The sequence below is a fragment of the Thalia democratica genome, chromosome 2 (assembly GCF_965202585.1).
Source record: "Thalia democratica chromosome 2, ktThaDemo2.hap1.1, whole genome shotgun sequence".
Classification (NCBI taxonomy): domain Eukaryota; kingdom Metazoa; phylum Chordata; class Thaliacea; order Salpida; family Salpidae; genus Thalia; species Thalia democratica.
The window spans coordinates 26,703,489-26,726,441 of record NC_139166.1 but is presented as its reverse complement, the minus strand read 5'-3'; the positions used below and the strand labels follow the sequence as shown (position 1 = coordinate 26,726,441).

The window sequence follows — 22,953 nt, the reverse complement described above, 5'->3', positions numbered from 1 at the left end:
CTCAAGGAGCTGCAGTGTATGGCAGTACAGCACCGAGAAGTTCGACATCATTCGACAGTGCTGTACAAAACTTTGATCACTTTGACAAATTTAACCAACAAAATGGTAAATCCAACATTATAGTTGACAATGTTTTTAAAAATATGCTATGTTGAAACAAAGTAAACTGTTTAAAATAATAATTCAGGTGAACAATTCTTTGGATCGAACATCCAACAGTTTGTTAGTACGCACAATCAGCAGACTAAACGAGTAGAAGCATCAGAAGAAATTAATAAATTTGAGAGTTTAAAGAACGTGCGTTTACCAGGATACAGCTTTAAACCGCTAAATGTAGCTGGGACTGAAGTAAGTTTTAAACTAAACAATTTAGTGTTTCAAATCCAGTTTTTAATTTTTAAATATTAAATGCAGATAAGAAGGGAAAGTGAACAACTGGAAAATCAATTTTCTTTCGGGCAACATTTTTAATTTTTTCAAAATAAAATAAACTATTGACATGAAATTTAAAAAACGACGTCTTTTTTAAAGTATAAAAGTAGTTCACAAGACGTAAAATGTATCTTCAGGCAAAAAATAAAAAAATTAATTTAGCTAACAAATCTAAACATATTTTAAACCAACAAAGCATAAAAACCTTACGACTAAACTTTTCAAAATAATCTAAAATAAAAAGCTAGCTGAAAAAAACTTTGTTGTATATTTTACATAGGTCAAAGTTCTAAAAGTTTTATAAAAATAACCGAATTGTATTAAAGCTTACAATACACTGTCAATTAAGTTCAATTATTTAAAAATATCTTTTCGGACTAATTTGTTAATTTCATTATTTAAATTTTAAGTATTTCTATACAAATTAGAAACAATAAAAAGCTATAGACAGATATCTGTCTAATTTATTTACATAAAATTTTCCATAATACCATTGTATTAAATCTAATTAAATCGAAAGAAGATTAATACCGAATTATAAAAGTTTAATGTTTGTCATAGCTATTTCAAAAATTAGGTCGTTATTAAACAGTTTTTTATATTTAAGTTCAAAATTATTTTATCGAATTTTTTTTATGTTTAATTTTACTGACTAAGTTCCCTTTTCTTTTAGCATTTACAGGTATTTAACTTAAACTTATTTCTTAAATTTTGATTACTCTTTATTGAGCTCTGCGTAATAAAAATTCTTATTGTAAAGTTAGCTTATACATTAAAAAAATGTCGTCAACTTTACTAAACTAAGCTAGTCAAAAACTTCGCTTTCTGCTCAAATTTTTTAATTTCTTATGGAGAAGGTTTAAAATATACACAAAAAATTTCAAAAAAAAATTCTTTTACATTAATAAATCGATCATTTAAGTTTTTAACTTATCGGATTTTAAGTTTAAAACATGATAATAAACATTAGCGGTTTTTTTTGTTTTAAGACAAAAAATAGTATTTTGTGCTAAAACTAAATTATGTGGTACTGTATAAGGACTAAGATGTAAATTTCTGTTTATAACGACCTTTGAAAAAATGATACTCTAGTATAAAATATTGTAGTTTATTTTCATAGGTGGTTTTTAGCCCTTATAAAATTTGAGTTAAAACTGGCAATCAAAAATTTATAATTGTTATTTTTCAATTACACCTTCATTAACATTGTTGATCTAAAACTCAAAGCTTTAGATTTTTAAATTATTCAAAAACATTTTTTTAAGCTTGTTGGTAAATAGAAAACTTCAAAAAAGCAAGCCTAACTTTTGGTTATCTAAATATTAACTTAATTTTTTTTTAATTCAACCTATCAATTCACCATTTACACTGTACTGTAAAAAATTAAGGCTATGATGATAAGTAATATTAAATTAAAACTAATACTTTTTTAACAAAAATTAGATAGATTTTGAAATATGTACAAAAACAGTTATAAGTAATATAAATAATTATTTATTTGAAGAACTAGGTTATATTAGTTAACTTTTTGGTACCCTGTAGAATGTAGATCATGTAAAGATTTGAATTTTTTAAGTATTCTGTTGAAATTTTGGAGCAACTTGATCACAGAACTGATAGTTCTTCATCTAAAAATGTGTTAATATTTTCTAGTTAATAATATAAGTAAAGTATTTTTTGTAATTTTTTCAAAAACTCTTAATAACTTATACATTTGAACTAAAATATCATACTAAATTAAAAATAAAAAAGTTGCAAATACACAATAATGAAATTTTCTATCTTTTTTTGACAAAACTACTAACTTAATATTAAATGCAGGTTTAGAAAAAAAATTAGCTACACATTTAACTTTAAAATTTTAAACAGATTTAAGTTATTTTCAGAATATAAACTCTTTAGAATATAAAACAAGTTTTATACACTTATGTATTTAATGAGTTGATAATAAGTTAAAAACTTTATAATCATAGATTTCAATATAAAACTTGAATTTTTGGAAAAAACTACTATTGTTATACTATATAATGTTATATTTTAACTCCTATGTTTCTAAACATACTTTTTAAAAGGATTTTGAGTACTAAAAACACAAGCCAAAAATTAAATTCTTACAAAAAAAGTATACAATAATAAACCATTACATGTCAAAACTAAAGTAGAGAAAAAAGTTTATGTACTGAGGCGTAAATATTACAGACACCTAATAAGTCTCTATATCTTGGGTTTTTATAGGTGTGTTTTAATTTTTTGAAGTGCTTAGTATATTCAGAGAATTTATTTGTTACTAGACAGTATGATTTTCTCGAATACTTGTGAGTAACTACAACTTTGAATCTATACTTGTATTAGGCAAAGTTTTTTTTATAAAGCATTATTATTTTACAACTCTTTAAAAAATGTAATGAAAGAGTATTTAAACTTAAAAAAGTCAAAATATTTGATATAACCGGATGTACTGTATAATTATAGAAGCATATTAATTCACAGCATACTTTTTCTATCTCTCATTTAGACCAAAACTAATGGTTTTTTGTAAGCTGTTAACTATCAACTTCATTGTTTATTGTAGAATTTTTTTTTATTTTAATTACTATATTTGATAAAATAAGTTAAGAACAAAGATTTTTTATACATTTACCATCCATAAAGTGTTTAAAGTTCAACCAAGCACGATATTAGTACTATAAAATTTCCAGTAAAAGCAATCAATTTTTGTTATATTTTTTATCAGTTTAGTTGTATCTATGAAGGCCTTAGTTTTAAATAATAAAAGTATTTTTTACTAACATACTAAAACAACCTTAAAAACTGTGTGACTAAACAATTTGCAATACAGTTCTATATTGCAAATTGTGTGTAGGTAGATGATGAAAAATTCTTCCTCACACCAATCTATTGAACATTGTTGTGAGTGCTCACAGTTTTCTTTCTCTTAAAAACAAACTCCTTTTGAGTCCAAAGTTTGTTGCAATTAGCATAAGTTACCTTTTCAGCTATTTTTTAATAAGTAAACTTAAAATCCTGTTAAAAATAATTCAGAAAATTAAGTATTTAAAACTGTGTGTTAAAAATAAATTAATGAGGTTAAAAGATTTGTAAGACTTAGCAGTTTTGTTCTGATACTTAAGCAGCTTGGTTTGGTCTAACAAAGCTATAAAATTTATAGAATTGAGTTTTATTAAGAAAAACAACAAACGCTTTTTTGAGTAAAAAAAAAAATAAATGTAGATTTAATAAAACCACTAATAGTTTTTTTTTTAATAGCAACAAAAAGATACACTTAATACAGTTTAGCTAAATTTATACATTTAGTTTAATAAACTTTACTTTACAGACTAAAATTTTTACACATAGTTGTAAATAACCAACAAAAGTTTTAAATTTTCAATTAAAAGTCATCAAAATAAATATTTATAACTAACATGTTTATGTCTTGATTAGCTTTTTCAGTGTAAAATACTTAAGTTAAGTAAAATAAACACTTGCCTGAAAAAGCTTTTTAGAAGAAACAGTTTTTTGACTATTACATTAAAACTTCATAGTGTACACGGTTCTATGTGATTAAGACTACTAAACATTTTATATGGGCATTTATTTTTGCAACAACTTCATAGCTTGTAAAACAACACAGCATAGATGTATTATGAAATCAAACAAATTTACTTTCAATAACAACAATGTTGACAATTTATTACTTATCTTACTCATGAAAAACAATAAAATTTACTTACAACTATTTTATTCATAGACTTTATTTTAAACCAAGAAAAGCCATGGACTACTTGTCTGCCGTGCGGTCAACCCGGTCCAAGATATTCATTGGAGGAATAAAACGAGGTCACACTGAGGAACAAATAAGGGACCACTTTGAACAATTTGGCTTGATTACAAACGTCCAAATGATCCGCGACCCGGAAACCAAGAACTGGAAAGGGTTCGCCTTCATCACGTACGCGGACTTCAATGTGGCTCAGCGCGTTGCCAAAACAAAATTTCACGACGTGGGAGAATGCATGGTGGAAGTCAAGTACGCGGGCAACCAGGAGCAAATGCAGCTGATCTCCAGGTACACCATGTGGAGAAACAGGGGCTACGAAGCATGGCCGAAACCTTGTTTCAGCACAAACTTTATGGTCAACATGAGACGCGAGAATCTTGTCAATGAAGTTGTTCACTCCATGTTTCTGACCAGGCTGCAGCAGCTTGACAAATGTCAAAAGCCTAAGCATGGTAACACCTATGGGTCGAGAATGAATCCAGCTCAGATTCAAGGAAATGGACTTGGTTTGTGGAGCTCAAACGGCTTGAAAATGCAACTGAGCGGAACTTTGCAAGTGCAACCGACACATGGAAAGCATATCTTTATTTGAAAACATTGAGGATGACATTTGTACTTTAAAAAGCTTAATTTGTAGGAAAAGTTTTCTAGTGTTAATAGTTTTTTAGACAATATGTAATTGTGTGTCCTTAATGTGTCTTATTTTTAGTAGTTTAAAAAAATTAAGTTGTCTTTGAATTATAATATGTAGATGCTTGATAAAAGTAAGTTAGCTGTATTATAAATATCTGATTACTTTTTTTTAGTTTGCATTAATATTTTAATTTTTTTAAGTTTTTGTGCTAACTGTTACTTAAATTTTATAATAGTGAACTGTACACGATATGAATTTTTATTGAAAGTTTTTAGTCTATACTTGTTTTTAGTATAAGAAATTTTGAATGATTATTAATTCAACACTGGATTTTTTTCTTAATTAATTTTGCTTTTTCAGATTCTAAATAGATAAATATTAACATAAATTAAATCCAAATCCTTCTCCATTTGATGAAAATTATTGAATTTATTGTATGAAAACATTTGATGGTGAGATAAATCTACATCAACCTCAAATTAATACAGGTATGTTGTTTGAATACTTAATAAGCTTTCAAAGATATTTTTTCAATGAAACTAAAACTGTTTTTATTTTTTAATTATTACTCTAATAATATCTTTTTAGTTTTAGAAAGATAATTATTATGAAAATATTTTAATCTAATGACATTTAGTTAAAAACTCTTGAAAATTTGACTACTTTTAGTTTTACAGTTTTGAAGTTCAGGTCAACTGAGTAGTTCAAACTTTTATTTAAGTAGAAGAAAAGCTTAAGGTAGTCTTTTAAAATACCGCAGTTTATTTTTAAATGTTTTTAATTTTATTTAATTACTATCCTACATAATTTTTTTCATTTAAATTAAAATGTTATTAACTTTATCATCTTAGAACTAGATTAAAAAACACATTACTTTATACAGGATACTCTATAAACGAAAGGAATAAAAACTATTTGCAACAGGCTTTTATTAAACATTTGCAACTGGCTTTTAAATTGCAACAGGATTTTATTAACAGTAAAGTTAGATTAAAAATAAAACTGGCTTATATTAGTTATTTATTTATAAATTTTGCTTTAACTAATTATATTATTCATCAAAATCAAAGTACTTTCTTTTAGTGTTATAAACGGTCCTGAAGGCGTAAGGGTCCTAATGACGGATATAAAAACTATGAGTTGAACCTATGGCCGACATATATACAAAAAGAATCAGATTTATAAGCAAAGATGTTTACTTTATATATTTTTTTAAGTTTTTAAATCAAAATACCAAAAATATTGAAGTAATTTTAAAACTTCAAAAAAAAAACTAGTATAAAAAGTTGTTTCAGTAATACTTAAAAATTAATAAATGAAATACTTAATAAGTTTTAGTACCAATATGTAGAATATATTTTTTTTCATTAAAATAATTACAACTTACTAAACTAGAAACATTGTGGATAAAACTATATTTGATAATTTTCTATATATGTTTGATACAGTTGCTATAATTATAATACAGTTTGTTATTTACCATAATATATATTTTTCTATTTAAATCAGGTATAAAAATTCAGATAATTTATTATTGGTAGCTTATTTCTGTAAATAGTTAATAAGCTTAGAAAAAACTGATAAACTAATATGTTTTAATACTTTTACTGTATACTTTAACTCTATTATGTATGAAATTCTAGTATGAAAATAACCTTATTTTACTAGTAACTGCTAAAATGTAGATATCAGCTATTCAAAATAAAACTAGTCATCTTAATTGTTCATGATTTTATCCTTTTTGTATTCTATGTCTACTTTTTTTAAATTCTATCAAAAATTGGTTAATTGGATGTTCAAACTTAAGAGTTTCTTACCTGAATTATAATATTAATAGTTGTTAGGCGAAAAATTCAGTTATTAAAAAGGTTACTAATATGTATAGTCTTCAAAAAGTAAGAGTTTCATAAGTTTTAAAAAAACTATAGAAATAACATATATATTAAGTTCTTTTTTTTATACAAATTTCTTTTTGGAAAAAAAAAATTAACATGGCAGGGAGATGTGTGATTAGTGCAACAGTAAATTTTAAATTTATTTTTAAGTATTACTTTTAAAGAAGTTTTTATTATATAAAATTATGGTAGCTGTAGGGTATTTTGGACTTGAGTAAACTTGTGCTGTTTTATTTTTAGTTGTTTAAATCCTGTAAAACCTCAACCTGATTTTTTTTTGACTTATTATAAGTCAGTACTTTTGCATTAAATGGCTAATTCTGGCTAATTGAAACTTTTTTTTGAACCAAGAAAAATTAAAATTTATAATCAAGACTACTTTAGCTCAGTATTTTATGTAAAATCATTAAAAAACTTCCGGTGCTTAACCTTTTTATTAACATTATTATTTAAAATTCAATTACTATGGTACCTTTTTAACTTTTCAGCTAGCTCTATAAAATTATTTTTATATTTTGTAAGAATGCAAGCGTTTAACAGCTAGTAAAAATTATCAACCAGTACAAATATTTTACAGCATATTTACTTCAAACTGCAAAGCCTGAAAAGGTAGGCAAATGCAAGTAAGATAGAAAGTGATCAAAATATATTTTTACAACCTATGAAGCAGCCATGTTTGTCAGAAAATGTTTTCAAAACATATGGACTGGTGATTGTAAGTTGTTATAATGTATAACTCTTATATTTACAGTAGTTTTTTTAAATTTGCAACTGAAAAACTAAATTTAACTTTAAAAATTATCTAGTTGAAACTTTAGATATTTAAAAAATTCTGTCAGAACAAAATTTAAAAAATAAAAATTTTATAACAAAAAACAAAAAAAAACTTTTTTTTGTTTACTTTTTATATAATTTCTTAAATTTTTTTAAATTCTTTCAGACAGAATTTTCTAAATATATCAAGGAACATTTTCTGGAAGTTTGAGGTAGTTATCTCAAAAAACGTATGAGAAGATAGATTTTTAGTGAAATAGTCTATTTTTGCCGTTTTAGTTTGCGCCTCCCATAAGGAACCTATTGTTGCCTCTGACTTTGTGACCTGCTGTGTCTCAAAAGTTATTTTGAATTTTTTTAATCTGTAAAAATCATTTTGTAGCTGAGTAAAACCTATATATAATAAAATTTCAAAGTAATTATTAAGGTCATAGGGGGTTAACACCTTAATTAAACAATTTAAATTATAAATTGGAAATTTTGTTGGCTAAAATTTTTAACTGAACCAAAAAAATAAAATTAAATATACAAAACTGCATACATCACATTAATTCATAAGTTTTAAAATTAGTAATATTACCATACTGATAATATTGTATGTAGTACCAGTTGGTCTTAAATTATACCCCAATACTGTATGTACTTATACCAAAAAGAGAAGAAAATCCAATTAGATTCTGTTTGAAGATGATACATCTATTTTGTTTTCAACAGCTGAACATTGCTAACACGCCTTACCTTGAGAGACTAGACCAGGGTTTATCAAAAATTTTTTCATAAGGTCCCCATTGAAGAAATTAAAAAAGCAACGCTTCAATAATATTTCTCAAAAAACTAACATAACACCTATTTTGCTCTTATCGCCATCTCTAAAACATCTAGTGTAAGTTTCAAAAGTTATGGCATTATTACCCCCCCCCCCCTTCGCAGCTTATGGCCCACCATGGTTTATTTTAAGTTCCAAAACTGCCCTTAAATACCCTTAATACTTTTTTTTTGTTTCTTCCTATCATAAATTCCAGAACATCTAGTGTAAGTTTCAAAATTTAGCTAATACTTTTTTTGTTCAAAAGTTATATGCTTTTAAATTTCTAAGTTCTACTTTCCTACACCTTCCTCTTAAAATGATAAGTCCTTCTACAGTACAACAAAATTTTAGTATGTCTCTTATTTACTTGAGATATATTTTGCCTGAGGTTGACAATTTTCACTGGTTTTTGAAGCAATTTTTTGATAAAAAATTTTGTAAAAATTTTTAAGTTTAAGATCAAGTTAATTGTTTTCAATTTTATCTGTAATGATTTAAATATTTTTTTTACAAGTGTTTTTTATTACTTATTTGGAAGTGTTGCAAAAATTGTATTTTTAAGTTGTAAAATAACATTTTGTTTTAAAAACTTTGAAAACTTTTTCTTCTGTTTTTATTGCTCATCTCCTGTTTAAGTGGTTCAGGTTTAAATGTTTAGGTTTAGATTTTGACAATAAACTAAAATTAAATAAATTAAATAAAGCAGGAAATTTCAAAGATACGTAAATGCTCTAGAAAGGCAGCAATGATTGTATACAGGCAACTATTAAAAGTACACTAAACGAACAATAAATTATGATAGTATGTTTTAATACAGATGTTAAAAAAACAAACTTAAAGCACAACAATTGAAAGTGAATGTAAAACAGGTCGATCACAAGATACTGCCTCAGCAACGCGGATACAACGAAGCTGCTTAGGATAAAAACCAACGGATATCCGATCCATTCCGGAAATGAAGCAAGCAGATGCCAACAACGTCAATGACCTCAACTCAATGTTGCGCCTGGAAAGTTATACTGTTGGCAAAATACTTCCTGCAGCAGTGAGTTTTAGTTATATGAGTATTAATGTATATTTAAATCAAGAATTTTTAAGTTTATTTGCTTTTAAAAAATGTATATGTACATCTAGTAAAAAACACAGTATTATAGTTTAATGTTTTTAAAAGTTATAAACTGTAAATTAAGGGTAAATAAGTTCTTTGCACATTACACTTTTTTTTAAACAAAATCAGAATTAATAAACAATACTTATTATGTTTTGAGTGTCTTAGTACACTAATAACGAGTTAAGAACTGTTAAATTTATAATATAGTTACCTTTAAATAAAAAAAACTAAACAGACAGCTTTTTTTCAAGTTACTAAACTTTTGCTTACAGTACAATCATTTCTATGCACACTAATGTGCACACCTTCAAGCCACTGGTCTTATATATAATGTGTAAAAAAAACACTATGTTTAAATCATTGTAAAATTTTACGTAGATTATTAATATTTATACAGTCGATAAGGGTTTTAACAAAACGACTTTTTTATAAACTTGGACTGAACAATAATTTTTTTAATCTGCTTAAATTGCATTAACAAAATAAAATTTAAAAAACTATTTTAAAAGCATTCTTTATTCATGATTTAAGAAGTATTTACAAATGCTGAATGTTAAAGCTAAATGTTATTGTAAAAATCCTTTAATGGTTTAGTTTTTTGTTAGATTTATTTTATTTACAAAATGTAGTGACGTATGATGATGTCATAGGTAACATAAAAAACCTTTATTAGTTCATCACTCATAGTCGAATGATAATTTAGCTTTTCTGCAGCTTTAAAATAGCTGTATGTTTTAATATAAATAACAAAAGTATTCAAGGTAAAGTTTAATTAGCTTCGCACCATTATGACATCACTAAGTATCGCTTCTGGTTACAATTATTTTCCTGTTTTTATCTTTCTAAACTTGTTTTAAGGCCATAAGTTTGTATATAGGTACAAAGACTTAAGTAGAGTTTAGTAGGCTCCTTATGGAACTACCAAAATAAACAGTATTTTCTGTTAACCTTTTTTTTTTTCGAAAACTTTAAAGCAATTGCTCTCAAACTTTTTTAGTCTAATTTTAAGTTAATGATAATATTGTAGGAATTTATTAACTTCAAGTAATTTTTTTGTATTTTTTTTATAGATTTTGGTTATTAAATGCTTATTTTTTAAATTTTTTAATATTTACAATAATTATATTTTGTGATGCAAAGATAATTTCTATAAAATTTGAGTTAAATTGCTAAAAATGAAGGAGAAACTATACTTCAGGTAAATTTTTGAAAATCCAAAACAATAGGTATCGGTTTTTTTTTCTATTTTTTGTATGTAAGACTTTTGAATACACAGTTTTATATTAAAAAACAAAAATTATGTTTTAGAAAAAGTTTTATTTATTATAGCTTTCAAATAATAGCCAAAAATATATTTTTTACAAAATAAATGTTGGACCACCTTATGGCATCAGCTTTAACCACAAAGTGTTATGTAACTTAGTTCAGGATGATAATCTGGTATTTGAACCAACTCTGAAATTAATTAAACTCAAATTTAGTATAAACTAATTTTTAACGAATAAAACTCAGAATTGTTTAATAAAAAGTTTTTAAGATCGTTTTTGGCACAGGCAAAACTTTTTCGGTGTTCTCTTTCAATTTGAAAATAGAGTAAAACTTAAAACACACAACGAAAATAACTTAACTAAACACATAATTTATTGAACTAGAATTCTTATTAATTAATTTTAAAGTTTTGTGTTTGCAACTAAAATTCTTGTAGTAAAAAAAGATTCCGGGCAAGGACACAGCACTTGTTACAGTAACAAAATGTGTTAATTTTAATATATTATTCTGAATAAACTTTTCATACTTTAATGCATAATACAATAAAATTTATGTAATGAAAATCTAACAGGTAAATGGGTGGAGGCTGAACACCAGACTCCGAAGTACTACAGATGAAGCATCGTATAGACGCCTTAGTTCTAAAAAAAAATAATAGTCATTTTTTAAGTTGTCTATTAACTAGTGTTTAATAAAGTATGCATTACAAACGTTTTGTTATTTCACTTGTAATAAGAACTAGAAATAAAATACTTATGAATATTAAGTGCATTTAATAAGCTAGTACTGTAATACAGGCCTACTACTTTTCAATTTTGTTTGATTTATAGAAGATAAATATTAAATTTTTAACTTTTAGTTAACGTGGTGTTATAACACCGGATTACAATTTATCCTAGCAGCACATAATCTACGATTAAATTGAAATACGGTCCATATTATTTTACTTTATCTAATATGTCTAAAAACTCATGTCTAAAAAAAAACAGTGTATAGTCCCTAGTTATATGTTGAATGTAGACTGGGCTGCTGACAAGAAAATGTGACGTTTGAGTTTTAATTTAAAAAGTTCAAGTTTGTAAACACCATCTTTTAAGAACCTTTCATGTAAGCTAGTTCTGGCTCAAATAATTTTTAATTTTGCACAATGTGTTTCTATGATATCGCCCCCTTGTTATTAAATTTTACTTGTGTAACTATTTTAAACTTTTCTGGAAAATTAATGATAATAATCCTGGTTGCTGTATTTCTTTTGGAACAATAGTCATTGATGTATGACCAAGTCCTCATTCAAAATAAATGGAGTCCTATTAGAGATATATTCCTTACTTTAAGAATTACTGGTGTAGTCAGCTCCTTTTTTAATGACTACTTTTTAGACAGGATATACAATCTTTCCTTTCCTAAATAGTTTATAAGGCTTCGTCTTAAACTTTTTAAGAGAACAGACTACTTAGGTTTATATAAAATAAGATGGTCACAACTTTTACTTTAATTAAGTCTCTAATTTCTTTTCCTGAATAGAAATAGGTTTAATGCATAAATCTTTTAATGATTTAGAAAAAAATAAATAAATAAAACATATGGTTGCTACAATGAGACTATTAAGAGTTTTTAACGTGCAATTTGTACTATAAAAGTTATAATAATAATCAAAATATTAATAGAAAAATAATATGAAGAAAAAAACCTAGAACCATAAGCCACATTAGAATGTATTTTAACTTAAAGCTCTTTTACTACTAAAAACTACAACTTTATAAGAAAAAAAAAGCCTACAGCTAGGTTTTATTTATATATTTTTTTTCATTTTGATTATCATTTTAATTCATTTTAACTATTACTTACTAAGCAAAAACTTAAATTAGAAATTTAAACTTTACCATACATTCAAACTTAAGATTAAAATTTGTTTTGTTTTTAAAGTACAGATTTATTTTTGTTTAAATACTATTTTCTATGACTGTTAAATACATCTTTTTAGATTTTAAGAAAGAATAAAATATAGTATAGCAATATTAAAAAGATACTGTAAAGGCACTTTAAAGGTGTTTTAAGATAATAAAAAAATATAATGGCGTTTTTTTTATATGATATTTTTTTCTAATGTAATCGAAATTTTATTACTTTACATGTACAAATTCTTTAAAATTCAAGATTTTAGTTCAAAGTTCCAGGTCTTTTTTTTAATTTTTTAAAATCCAGGGTTTTTTACCTAAATTGTCAATTTCCAGGTTTTTTTGGCAACCCTGCTTTTAGTATTACAAACACAACTAGCTTTCGATTTTAGACAACACTGAGCAAAAAAAACTTGATCCTCAAAAGTCTAAATAGATTTTACAAATTTATCAAAGAGTATATCTTAAGGGTTATTTTAGAATTTAGGTGCAGAAAATTAATCAAATTAAAAAAGATGATTACTTTGAATGAAACATTTTATACAGCATCAAAAACATTTATACGTGTACGTTTTGTAAGTTTCAGTACTTTTGAATAAATTAGTATGTATATGCGTGTTTAAGATTTTAAAAATTTAACTATTAGAAAATCAACTAATATTTTCTTATAGAAAAATAAACTATTAGGAATTCAGTATGCTGGGTTGCCACAGATCAAGCTGAGAAAAATTTCCTGAGTTTTCTTAATCAAACTCTTAATTTAAAATAAAATACATAGCCAAACACTTGAAACTATATAAAACTTTCAATCTTATTTTTATACAGCTTAAAACAGTTGTTTACATATAATAATAGAAAAATTTTGCAGCTTTATAAAGGATATCTTATTAATTTTTACCATATGAAGGCATTGGAAATTTAAAAAAAAAATTGCAATTTTAGTCTGACTAAAAAGGATATTTAATTAATTTTTTACCTTTTGAAGACTTAGAAAAATAATGAATTGTGGTGTAAATTTGAACAAAGATATTTTTTCAAATTTTGTCAGATTTGCCGACTTTTTTTCAAAAACCCCCCTTTTTTCCTGACTTTTCCTGAATTTTGTCATTTTTTAAGTTTTTTCTAACCTTGTGGCAGCCCTGGTATGTTTATTTTTAGTTTATAAAAACGAACCAAATTTTATAAATACAGTTATTTTTGAACATTAAAGAATATCAAACTAGTTTTAAAATGTTAATAACATAAATATATACATTATAACTTAAAATTTGTATGTTTTAACTTTTAATTTCAACGTGTTAAGCTTTGACAAAAACAATGGTTTAGAGTTTCCTAAACTACAGTCTAAGTAGGTTTTTAACTCACAAACTTTCATCAAGATTGCGAATTAAAGATATTTACAGTTTTTAAAAAATACACTTGATTTGCTTTTAATATTTAATTTGCGCTATGCTAATAGAAGTTGTAAATTTTCTAGTCCGCGGGCCAGATTTACCAGAAAAAGTCTTTGCGGTCAGCATAATTTTAAAAATTTATACATTAAGTTTAAAACAAACAAACCAAGTTTTAAATAAACATTGAACCTAAATAAGAAAACGCTTTGAAATTTATGTTGAAATAAAGCTCAGTTTTATTTTAAACAAAGGAAAATCTTAAACATTTCTAAATACAAATCTATAGTAAAATAAAACACCTTATTTTTAACTTCGTTACAACTTCGAGCTAGATTTCAGAATTGCGATATTCAAATAAAAATTTAATACCCACTATATAACTAAAACAATTTGATCAGAATAAAATTATACAATTAATCAAAATACACATGTAAAATACAAAGTAAATAATAAACACTTGATCACGACAGTTGACTAACACTAAATCGACTGTTTATTTAAACCTGATCATAACAAAATGGGTTATTAATTTTTTTTTTAATTACTTTTGATCCTTGATCAGGACCAAGTTGGTGATTAAAATTAAGGTGATGTTTTTAATTAGTAAAGCTTCTGTAGATAATAAACTCATAAGAATCATACACTTTGAGATTTCAAAAAGTTAAGACGTTATTATAATTTTCAAATATACTCAATGTTCAATGTCTTTAAACACTACACCACAGTCTTGGTAGAGTAATTAAAAAAACAACGTTTAATACAGGAACAAAAGTATAGTCTTAGAAAGTTTACAACATAATAAATGGGTAAAAACACAGAATTTTTTAATAAATAATTCATTTCCGATAAAAGTTATTGATGAACAAACACAAAATATAAACAATTTTTATTAAAATTAAGTTAAAATAAAGGTACCTCACAAAGCAAACATTTAACAACATTACCCTGTGAGAAAGAAAGAAAATTGTGAACGCTCACAACTATGGTCAATGGATTGGTGTGGAGAAAGACCTTTCGGTCTTCGAGCCTCACACCATACTTTTTTTTTTTTTTTGAATAGTTTTAATTAAAACAATAAAAAAGAAATTTAAAATCAACGAAAATTCAATATTATTATTAATTAATACTTTTTTTTTCAAAGTATCATTATTAAAATTAACTCAAAACGAAACTATTTTTAAAAGAAAAAATTGGTGTGCACTCTTTTTTATACCCGTTTCTGCCAATATTGACTATGGGCACCACACCGTCTTCTCCCCTTAGATTTAAATTTTTACGATCATGTACGTTCACATTTTTCTTGTTGCTCTTTTTACAAAAACAACCACGAAAAATTCAATATAAAGTTCTGTAATAACATGAAAAGGGAGAAGTCGTAGAAATGCAGAAAGTGAAAAAAGCATTGGAACAATTTTCTAAAAACATCACCTAAACTTTCAAAAATATTGGGTTAAAATTACGTAGCCAGAAGAGGTTGGGAGATTTAATTAGTAAAAAAAATTCATAAATAAAGTATATAAAAGTTGAGGCAGTCTGTAAGTTCACATGTCCAGGCGATCTGAACAACCGTTGTATTGGTGAGACTGCAAGACAACTACTTGTTACAAAATAAAAACATTTAACTCCAACTAACAGTGCAATTTTCAAACACATTATTAATTGTGTGTATTGTAAAAACTATGATAACATTTAGAACTGTATTGAATTGCTAAAGTTGTGTAATCCTTTAGTTTATACAAAAACTGGACACGCATCACATTCAAAAACATTTATTGAGCAAATACATTTAAAATACATTTCGGCTAACCTATTTCAATTACTACTTTTAGCAATTATTTTGCAAACTAAATTTTGAGCAAGTAAACAAATTTAAGTTACATCAGAAATACAAATCTAGTAAAAACAAGCAAAACTTATTAGAAATAAATTGACTATTTATAACTAAATCATAAATAGATTAAAAGTAATTTATTAGTTCAACTAAAGATAAGCATAAGTAAAAAAATAAAACAAAAAATAAGTACATAAATTAGAATTTTTTTTATAACAGTTTAAAGAGATTATATTTATAAACAACGTACTGTTGTTAAATAATTTAGGTATAAACTTTTTTTTATAAGTAAAGCTTCTAAAACATTTAAATGATACACATTACGTGCTTTACTTAAAATTTAAAAAAGACTATCATTATAGTTCTTTGAACATTCATAACTATCAAATAAATTTATTAGCTAGATAGAATAAAATTTCTAGTACTTAAAATATATTTATAATAGTTTGTTATCTACAGAAGCGTTATTAATTAAGAAATAACAATCTAATCTAAATAACCAACAAACTTGGTACTGATAAAAGATAAAAAATAACTTTTAACAAAATATTTACATGTATAATTGCGATAGTCATGTATAAAAAATACTTTTCATTTTAATTATTTGCCGTGATTATTGCGTACAGTATCTAGATTTACTATGACTTGATGTTTCAGTTATTCAGTAAGTACTTAAGTTATTTTTAACAAGAGTATATGTTAGTTACGAAATCCAGCTTAAAGTTGTAAAATAATTAAAAATTAAAAAGTGTTCTTTTTTATTTGTTTTTCAAACCTGTTTCAAACTAAAAAGTAGGCCGCGGGCCAAAGATTTCTGCTTGGCAGGCCGGATTCAGCCGGCAAGTTGCCCAACCCTACTCTATACCAGAAAATAATAATATTCGAAAAAAAGTTTAAATAAAAAGTATGTAACTCTTCAAATGCGCAAAAGTTTTTCTTTAATGATAAAATGGCAATCTTTAAATTTTGCAAATACTTCAGTGTATGATGTAGTGTACCATCACCTTTTGGCATTAGGTTTGATTTAAGACTTCTTACTAGTTCTGTAAAATCTTAGCCTACCTCTACAGGTTTCTTTTCGTTAAGTTAAGGCTTAGATGTATTTAGAAAAGGATAACTCTTCAACACTTGGGTAGAGGGGCTGATTAGATTTGAACTTTAATCCTTCTAGGAGACGCAAAACTCTAATTAAAAGGCCATAGTTGGAGACAAGAAGTTGGCCTGAAACTGTATTCAGTGTTAATCCAGAAGCTTCTGCAACATATTGAATATCAATCTTGTTGTTATGTTAAGCAGTTTCTGGTTGTGAAGGGTGGGATCCTGCTGCCTGGAAAAAAATTGGAATCTCGACTTTATGCGTTGTTCTTTAGGGGTGGGGAGGTCACTCCAGCATAATCTTGTTTAGCAAAAGGATTACCACTATAGAATATTTCGATGGGTAAGAAAAGTATGTTCATTTCTTTGAAGCCTGCAACTCTTTTGAGCAGCATTCAACCAAAAAAGCGCTGTTCTGCCACAGTTTACGTTCCTCAGTGGGTGCATGGGAGTTATCTTAAAAGTAAAAAGTAAACTGAAGATGAGTCAACTTAAAAACAAAAACGTAAAAAAGAGAATCACTGTTAAATTTAGAAGCTGGAATGTATGTACATGACAACTGATTTTGACACTGAACCACTAATAATGCAATAAAAACCGCTTTATACGCATCTTTTATTGTCTTATAGATTATTTAGTACTTTACAAACTAAGATCAACTTGTGATTTATTCTACCCCTAAGCTAAGGGTGGGCCGGATACAACTTGGAGGCCGGATCTAACCCACAGAGTGAAAATGACAGCCCGCAAGTATTGAGAAAGGATAAATGGTACACAGCCTGCAAGAGGTAAAACATATAATCTTTGCCCACTAAACCAAACTTTTAAACTTACTTTAGATATAACCTAAAAGGTTCTTATGTACAACTTACGGGAGATATGAAACTTCCATAGGAATAAATTTCACATAGAAAATAATTTGGTAAAATGTTTAATTTTCAATTATAGATGAAATTGAAATGCTCTTATCCGCCAAGTACTAAACTTCCACAGCCCGCCAAATAAAAACATTGCCCTCTCCAACCCTATGCCTTAAAGTAAGAAGTCAATCATAATGAACAATCTTATATCGGTTTAAAATAGAACTTACATAAAAGTGAGTGGATCAGGAAAGGCTGTACTGTCTCTTTAATTTCTTATTGAGCAGGACAATACAATCAGTCTTATTGAAACTTATTTTCCTGAAACCTGTGATCCCAAATACAGATATCCAGTGACCAATGCAGTAAAAAATTTGAAGCTGAAAGAACTGTACTCATGCCGACTAAGGTATATTGCCATTAAAGTCAAACACAATCACTCATTCAGTTTATCTACTCGTGCAAGTGTTAAAAACGCATCTTCTCTAATTTGACAGGAGATCAGGGAAACGTGGAAATTGGAAGGCGTTTAGAAAAAAGAAAACCAGAAAAGCAGAAAACTTTAGCTAGGGCCAAATGTAAGCAGTGAGTTTGCAGGAATTAAGCTACTCAAATGTGTACAAGACAAGCTAAGTTATCTTATGCTTGTAACTGAACATTAGTTATTGAAAAAATCGAAAAACTCTATATCTCAAATGCTATAATTAATAATTAAATAGTCAAAGTAAAACACCTAGTCAACGTGGAACATCCAGTAGACGTAGTTTATCAGGAAGATCTTATGGTCAATAAAGAATATCAAAAGTTCAAAGTGGAAGACCTAATGGTCAAGAATAAAGATCAACGTGGATAAGAAACTTCCAATGTTTATGGGAGGTCAATATAGAATATCCAATTTTCAGTATAGAACAGGGTTTCCCAAAGTGGGCGGTACGGCCCCCCTGGGGGCGATTTTAGTAAGTTGGAGGGCAATAATTATTAAAGGGGCGAAAGGGGGCGATTTTTAAAGTTACACTGGAGTTTATTGAGTTGCAGATGAAGAGCAAAAAAAAAGGTTTTAGGTGTATCTATTAGTAATTTTGAGATTTATACTAAATATTCTTGAGTTACAGATGAAGAGCAAAAAAAAAGGTCTTAGGTGTTTTAAACGGTAGTCTTGTTGGAGGGGGCAATAGCCTTTTCAATTTCTTCAAAAGGGCAATTTGAAAAAAAAAGTTTAAGAAACCCTGGTATAGAAGATCCAATTGTCAATAAAATATCCTATTTTTATTGTTAATAATCCAGTGGTCAATATGTAATTTTATGCAAAACAATAAAAAGTAGTTAAAAAATTCCGCCATATTAGAAGATTCTTCAAAATATCAATAAAGACTAAAAAACTACCCATGACAAAATGAAACTTTAATAAATGAATAATTTCACATGCAGTATAGTACACCGCTTTATGTAAACTTTGCCCAGTTCAAACTAAAATACATGTATTTAAATAACTGACCACATTTATACCCTAAAAGTTTATAAAAGCATAAACACTAATCAACATTTATGACTAAACAATAACAAAATTAAATATAAAACTGTATACAGGGTTGCCACTCGTTATTTAAAAACTTTTTCCAGGTTTTCCAAATTTCTTCCAGGTTTTCAAAAGTACACATTTTTGGGTCTAGTTTTAGTTTAAAGTTAAGTTGAAGGTAAGAAATAAAATAAAACATTGAAAAACTACTGTAAATATGTTTTAAATATGTTTTTTTAATAAATAAAAATGTTGATGATGATAAATCTATTTTATTTATACAATAGATTTTTTGAGTCAAATCGAAATTTTACTACTGAACGTGTGAAATATTCCAGGATTTTCCAGTTTTTTTTTCATGTAAAGTGGCAACCTTGTGTATAGGAAAAATTATATGTAGCTAAAATTTAGGAATTTTTTTCTAATATAAATAATTTATAAAACAGTAACGATTAACTTAATTAAAATTAAAAACATTAAAATATAGCTGTATTATGGTACAGTAACCTCTCGCGCATCTACACACAATGCTTCCACATAAAAAGTGCATAACAGGTAGCAAATATACTTGTACTAGCTGTTTTTTCCAGTTTACAGATATGGAACGGTCAAAATTGCACAAAGATACTTTTGCACTAAGACAAATTTGCACGAGGGGACAAAATTGCACAAAGACAGTTTTGCACCAAAGGTCAATTTTTCAAGGAGGGTCATTTTTGCACAAGAGTAAAAAAACAGAAGCAAAAATATGTAAAAAAACTAACAGATAAATTAATGAAAAACAGAAAGAAAAAAAAGTTACTGACTGAGGGTAAGAGTTAGGGGTAACAGTGATAGAAGAAAAAAATAAATAAAAAATAAAAACTACTATAAAAAAAAGATAAACAAAGAAAAATAAGTTAATAAAAAAGAAAAAAAAACTACCGACCGAGGGAAAGGGGTAACAGTGTTTGTAAAAAAAAAACTAACCAAAAAAAAAATTCAACCCGTGCAAAAATGTCTCTGTGCAAAATTGTCTGTTTGTGCAAAAGTGTCTTCGTGCAAAAGCATCTTCGTGCATTTTTGTATGCTCGTGCAAATTTGACAGCTACCCTACAGATATAAAGAGATATTTAAAACTTTATATATAAAATAATATATACTGTAATTCAATAAAAACAATAAATTTAACTTGTACCGTATCAAATATTTTTCAAAAAAAATTTTTTTTTGTATTTTTTGAAAACTCGAAGAGTGTGTAGATTTGCAAGAAGTTACTGTACTACATTTAATGATTTGATATGAAGTTTTAAAATGTAATCATAAAATTATAGACAGAACTTTAACTTACAGGTTACATACTTTAAATTCTCACAAAGTTTTCTTCATCTTCTACGTTATTGGCATTGTATATTCAAACTTATAGCATTGATTTTCTTTAAAAATAAAGAACATTATGTTACTCTGTGATAAAAAAAAAAATATATAAATTTTCTCACAATTTTACATCAGCAATCCATAATTTAAGTTTGTCTAACAAAATTAAATTCATCTTTAAATTTGAGGTGTTAAAAAAAGTTAATTTGTATTTTAAACTTATATTACAACTTGTTGGTAGAAAGTAACTTATAAGTTTGACAGATTATATTTCAAGTTACTTTACTGATAACTATACACAATAACTAATGTATCTTTATTAAATCAGTAAAACGTAAGTTTGAAAATTTTATCTAAAATAGTTGTAAAATTTAGCTATCAATTTAAAACTAGTTTCAGTTAAAAAGTAATGTTACTTTTATTGCAGTTAACTATTAACTTTAAACTGACTGTGAGATATATTAATATTAATAAATCTAGTTTAAAATCTAAAAAATATTTTTTTACTCTGCATTTAGTATTTTTAGTTATATATTATAAACTGTTTAGTATCTACATTTAATTTAATAACACTATGTTACAAAATTAATAAAATAAGATTTAAATTTTATCATAACTTAAATTGTAGTAATATTTACATTTGACATTCTTACTGCACAAAAACTGTTTAACTAGTATAGCTGAGGTTTACTAGAAAACAAAACTGTACAAATAAAAATAAATTTAATAAAAATTTACAGAAACCCTAATATTTTTAATAAATGTAAAACCTAGTTTATACTAAAAGTTTTTTCACAAGCTTTCTGACCTATATGTTTATTGTTTGTTATAGTTTAAATACTTTTTAACTAATTTTATACAAAATTTTGAAATTTTTCATTAATGTACAAAAATTTTAAAAACTTTATTTTTATAAATTAAAGTTTTTATTTTATTAAGAAACAGTTTTTAAATGCATATTTTAAATTTTAATTGCTAATATTTAGATTAAGTAAATACTTATATATCTGTTATGTTGAAACTTTTTCCTTTGATTCAGTGTTTATCAAACTGAATTCAAATTGCATAAAAATAGGGCTGCCACGTAAAATTTTGTAAATTTAGCCTGACTTTTCAAGATTTTGACGAATTCAGCCTGACTTTTACTTTGCTCTTAGGTACGCGTTTTAAATACACACTTCCAGTTAAATACGCATTCTGAGTACGCATATTTTGATAGATACTTATTTTGAGTACACATGTTTTGACAAGTACACATTTTTGAACCAAAATAAAAACTTTCTGTCAGGTTTCTTTTTTTTAATAGATTGGTAATTCTTAGTTACAATCTTTCTATATAGTAGCTGCTGTGTTCAGAATGTGCACTTCGGCAAAATATAAGTGTACTAATAAGTTATTAGAATATAAAAATAAATAATATAAACTTAATTATAAATTTCTAGCACTGAACTAGGTATAATTTTTTCTCACTGCTTACCTCTTTGCAAATAATCTCTAGTGTCATAGATGTGAAGTAGACTACTGGCAAAGAATTTTTAATTAAAATACATAATCATAATTAATTGAGGAAAACAAAAATGGTATTAAAATTTAAACATTAGTAATTAATTTTTTTTAACTTTAAAAAAAATATATCATGATGTATACTAAGAAATTAGCCATGATTTTACATAAAGTACTTAAGTAAATCTTATAAAAACAAACGAAAATAAAGAAAAAAACACATGTAAAGAAACAGTATCTACAATTAATAAACAAGCGTAAGGCTCTTTTTAAAAACTTTAAACTAATGTACAATTTATGAAATTAAGATGCATATAAATAAAACTCTAACTAAGAAATTATATCATAAATTAACTGTGGAAGTATCCTTGCCAGAGATCATGAATACTAAAAAGATAACATACAACAACTACTTGTTTAAATTGAGTGATAGTTCAATAAATATCTAGAAAAATTTTACAATTTTAGTCTGACTTTAAAGGATTTTTTTGCTATTGTTTTACCATTCTAAGGCATTGAAGAAATTTTGTAAATTAGAACTTACAAAGTCTGACACTTTGCAAATTTGACCTAAAAAACTGACTTTTGGTCATTTTGACCCCAAAATAATTTAGCCTGACTTAACCTGACCCGTGACAACCCTGTAAAAAGTTAAAATTCAATGTAAAAAAAATAATCTGCAGTAAAAATACTTTATAAAACTTAATATTTTTTTAAGTTTGAAAACATAGTTTGTATAATTTTACTAATTTTGGATAATATAGTATAAAGTATAATCAAATTACTAATATTACGT

At 26.0% G+C, this 22,953-nt stretch overlaps 1 protein-coding gene and 1 long non-coding RNA gene across 2 annotated transcripts in view; one reads left to right on the top strand and one right to left on the bottom strand.

Moving 5' to 3' along the window:
• The first annotated feature begins 4,190 nt into the window (after nucleotides 1-4,190).
• LOC145829856 (uncharacterized) lies at nucleotides 4,191-4,949 on the top strand. Its single transcript, XM_082937730.1, has one exon. It carries the CDS (start codon nucleotides 4,209-4,211, stop codon nucleotides 4,803-4,805), a length of 597 nt encoding a protein of 198 aa, XP_082793856.1. The 5' UTR covers nucleotides 4,191-4,208; the 3' UTR covers nucleotides 4,806-4,949.
• A 4,172-nt stretch (nucleotides 4,950-9,121) lies between these two features.
• Nucleotides 9,122-22,953, bottom strand: part of LOC145829869 (uncharacterized) — a 29,813-nt gene continuing 15,981 nt past the window's right edge. Inside the window, exons 4-5 of the long non-coding RNA XR_014369587.1 lie at nucleotides 20,629-20,713; nucleotides 9,122-9,330 (exon numbers count right to left, since the gene is read on the bottom strand). This is a non-coding gene — a long non-coding RNA (uncharacterized LOC145829869). The remainder of the gene's footprint in view (nucleotides 9,331-20,628; nucleotides 20,714-22,953) is intronic.

Coding starts and splice junctions, on each gene's coding strand:
- LOC145829856 (XM_082937730.1), top strand. CDS start 4,209: ATGGACTACTTGTCTGCCGTGCGGTCAACCCGGTCCAAGATATTCATT.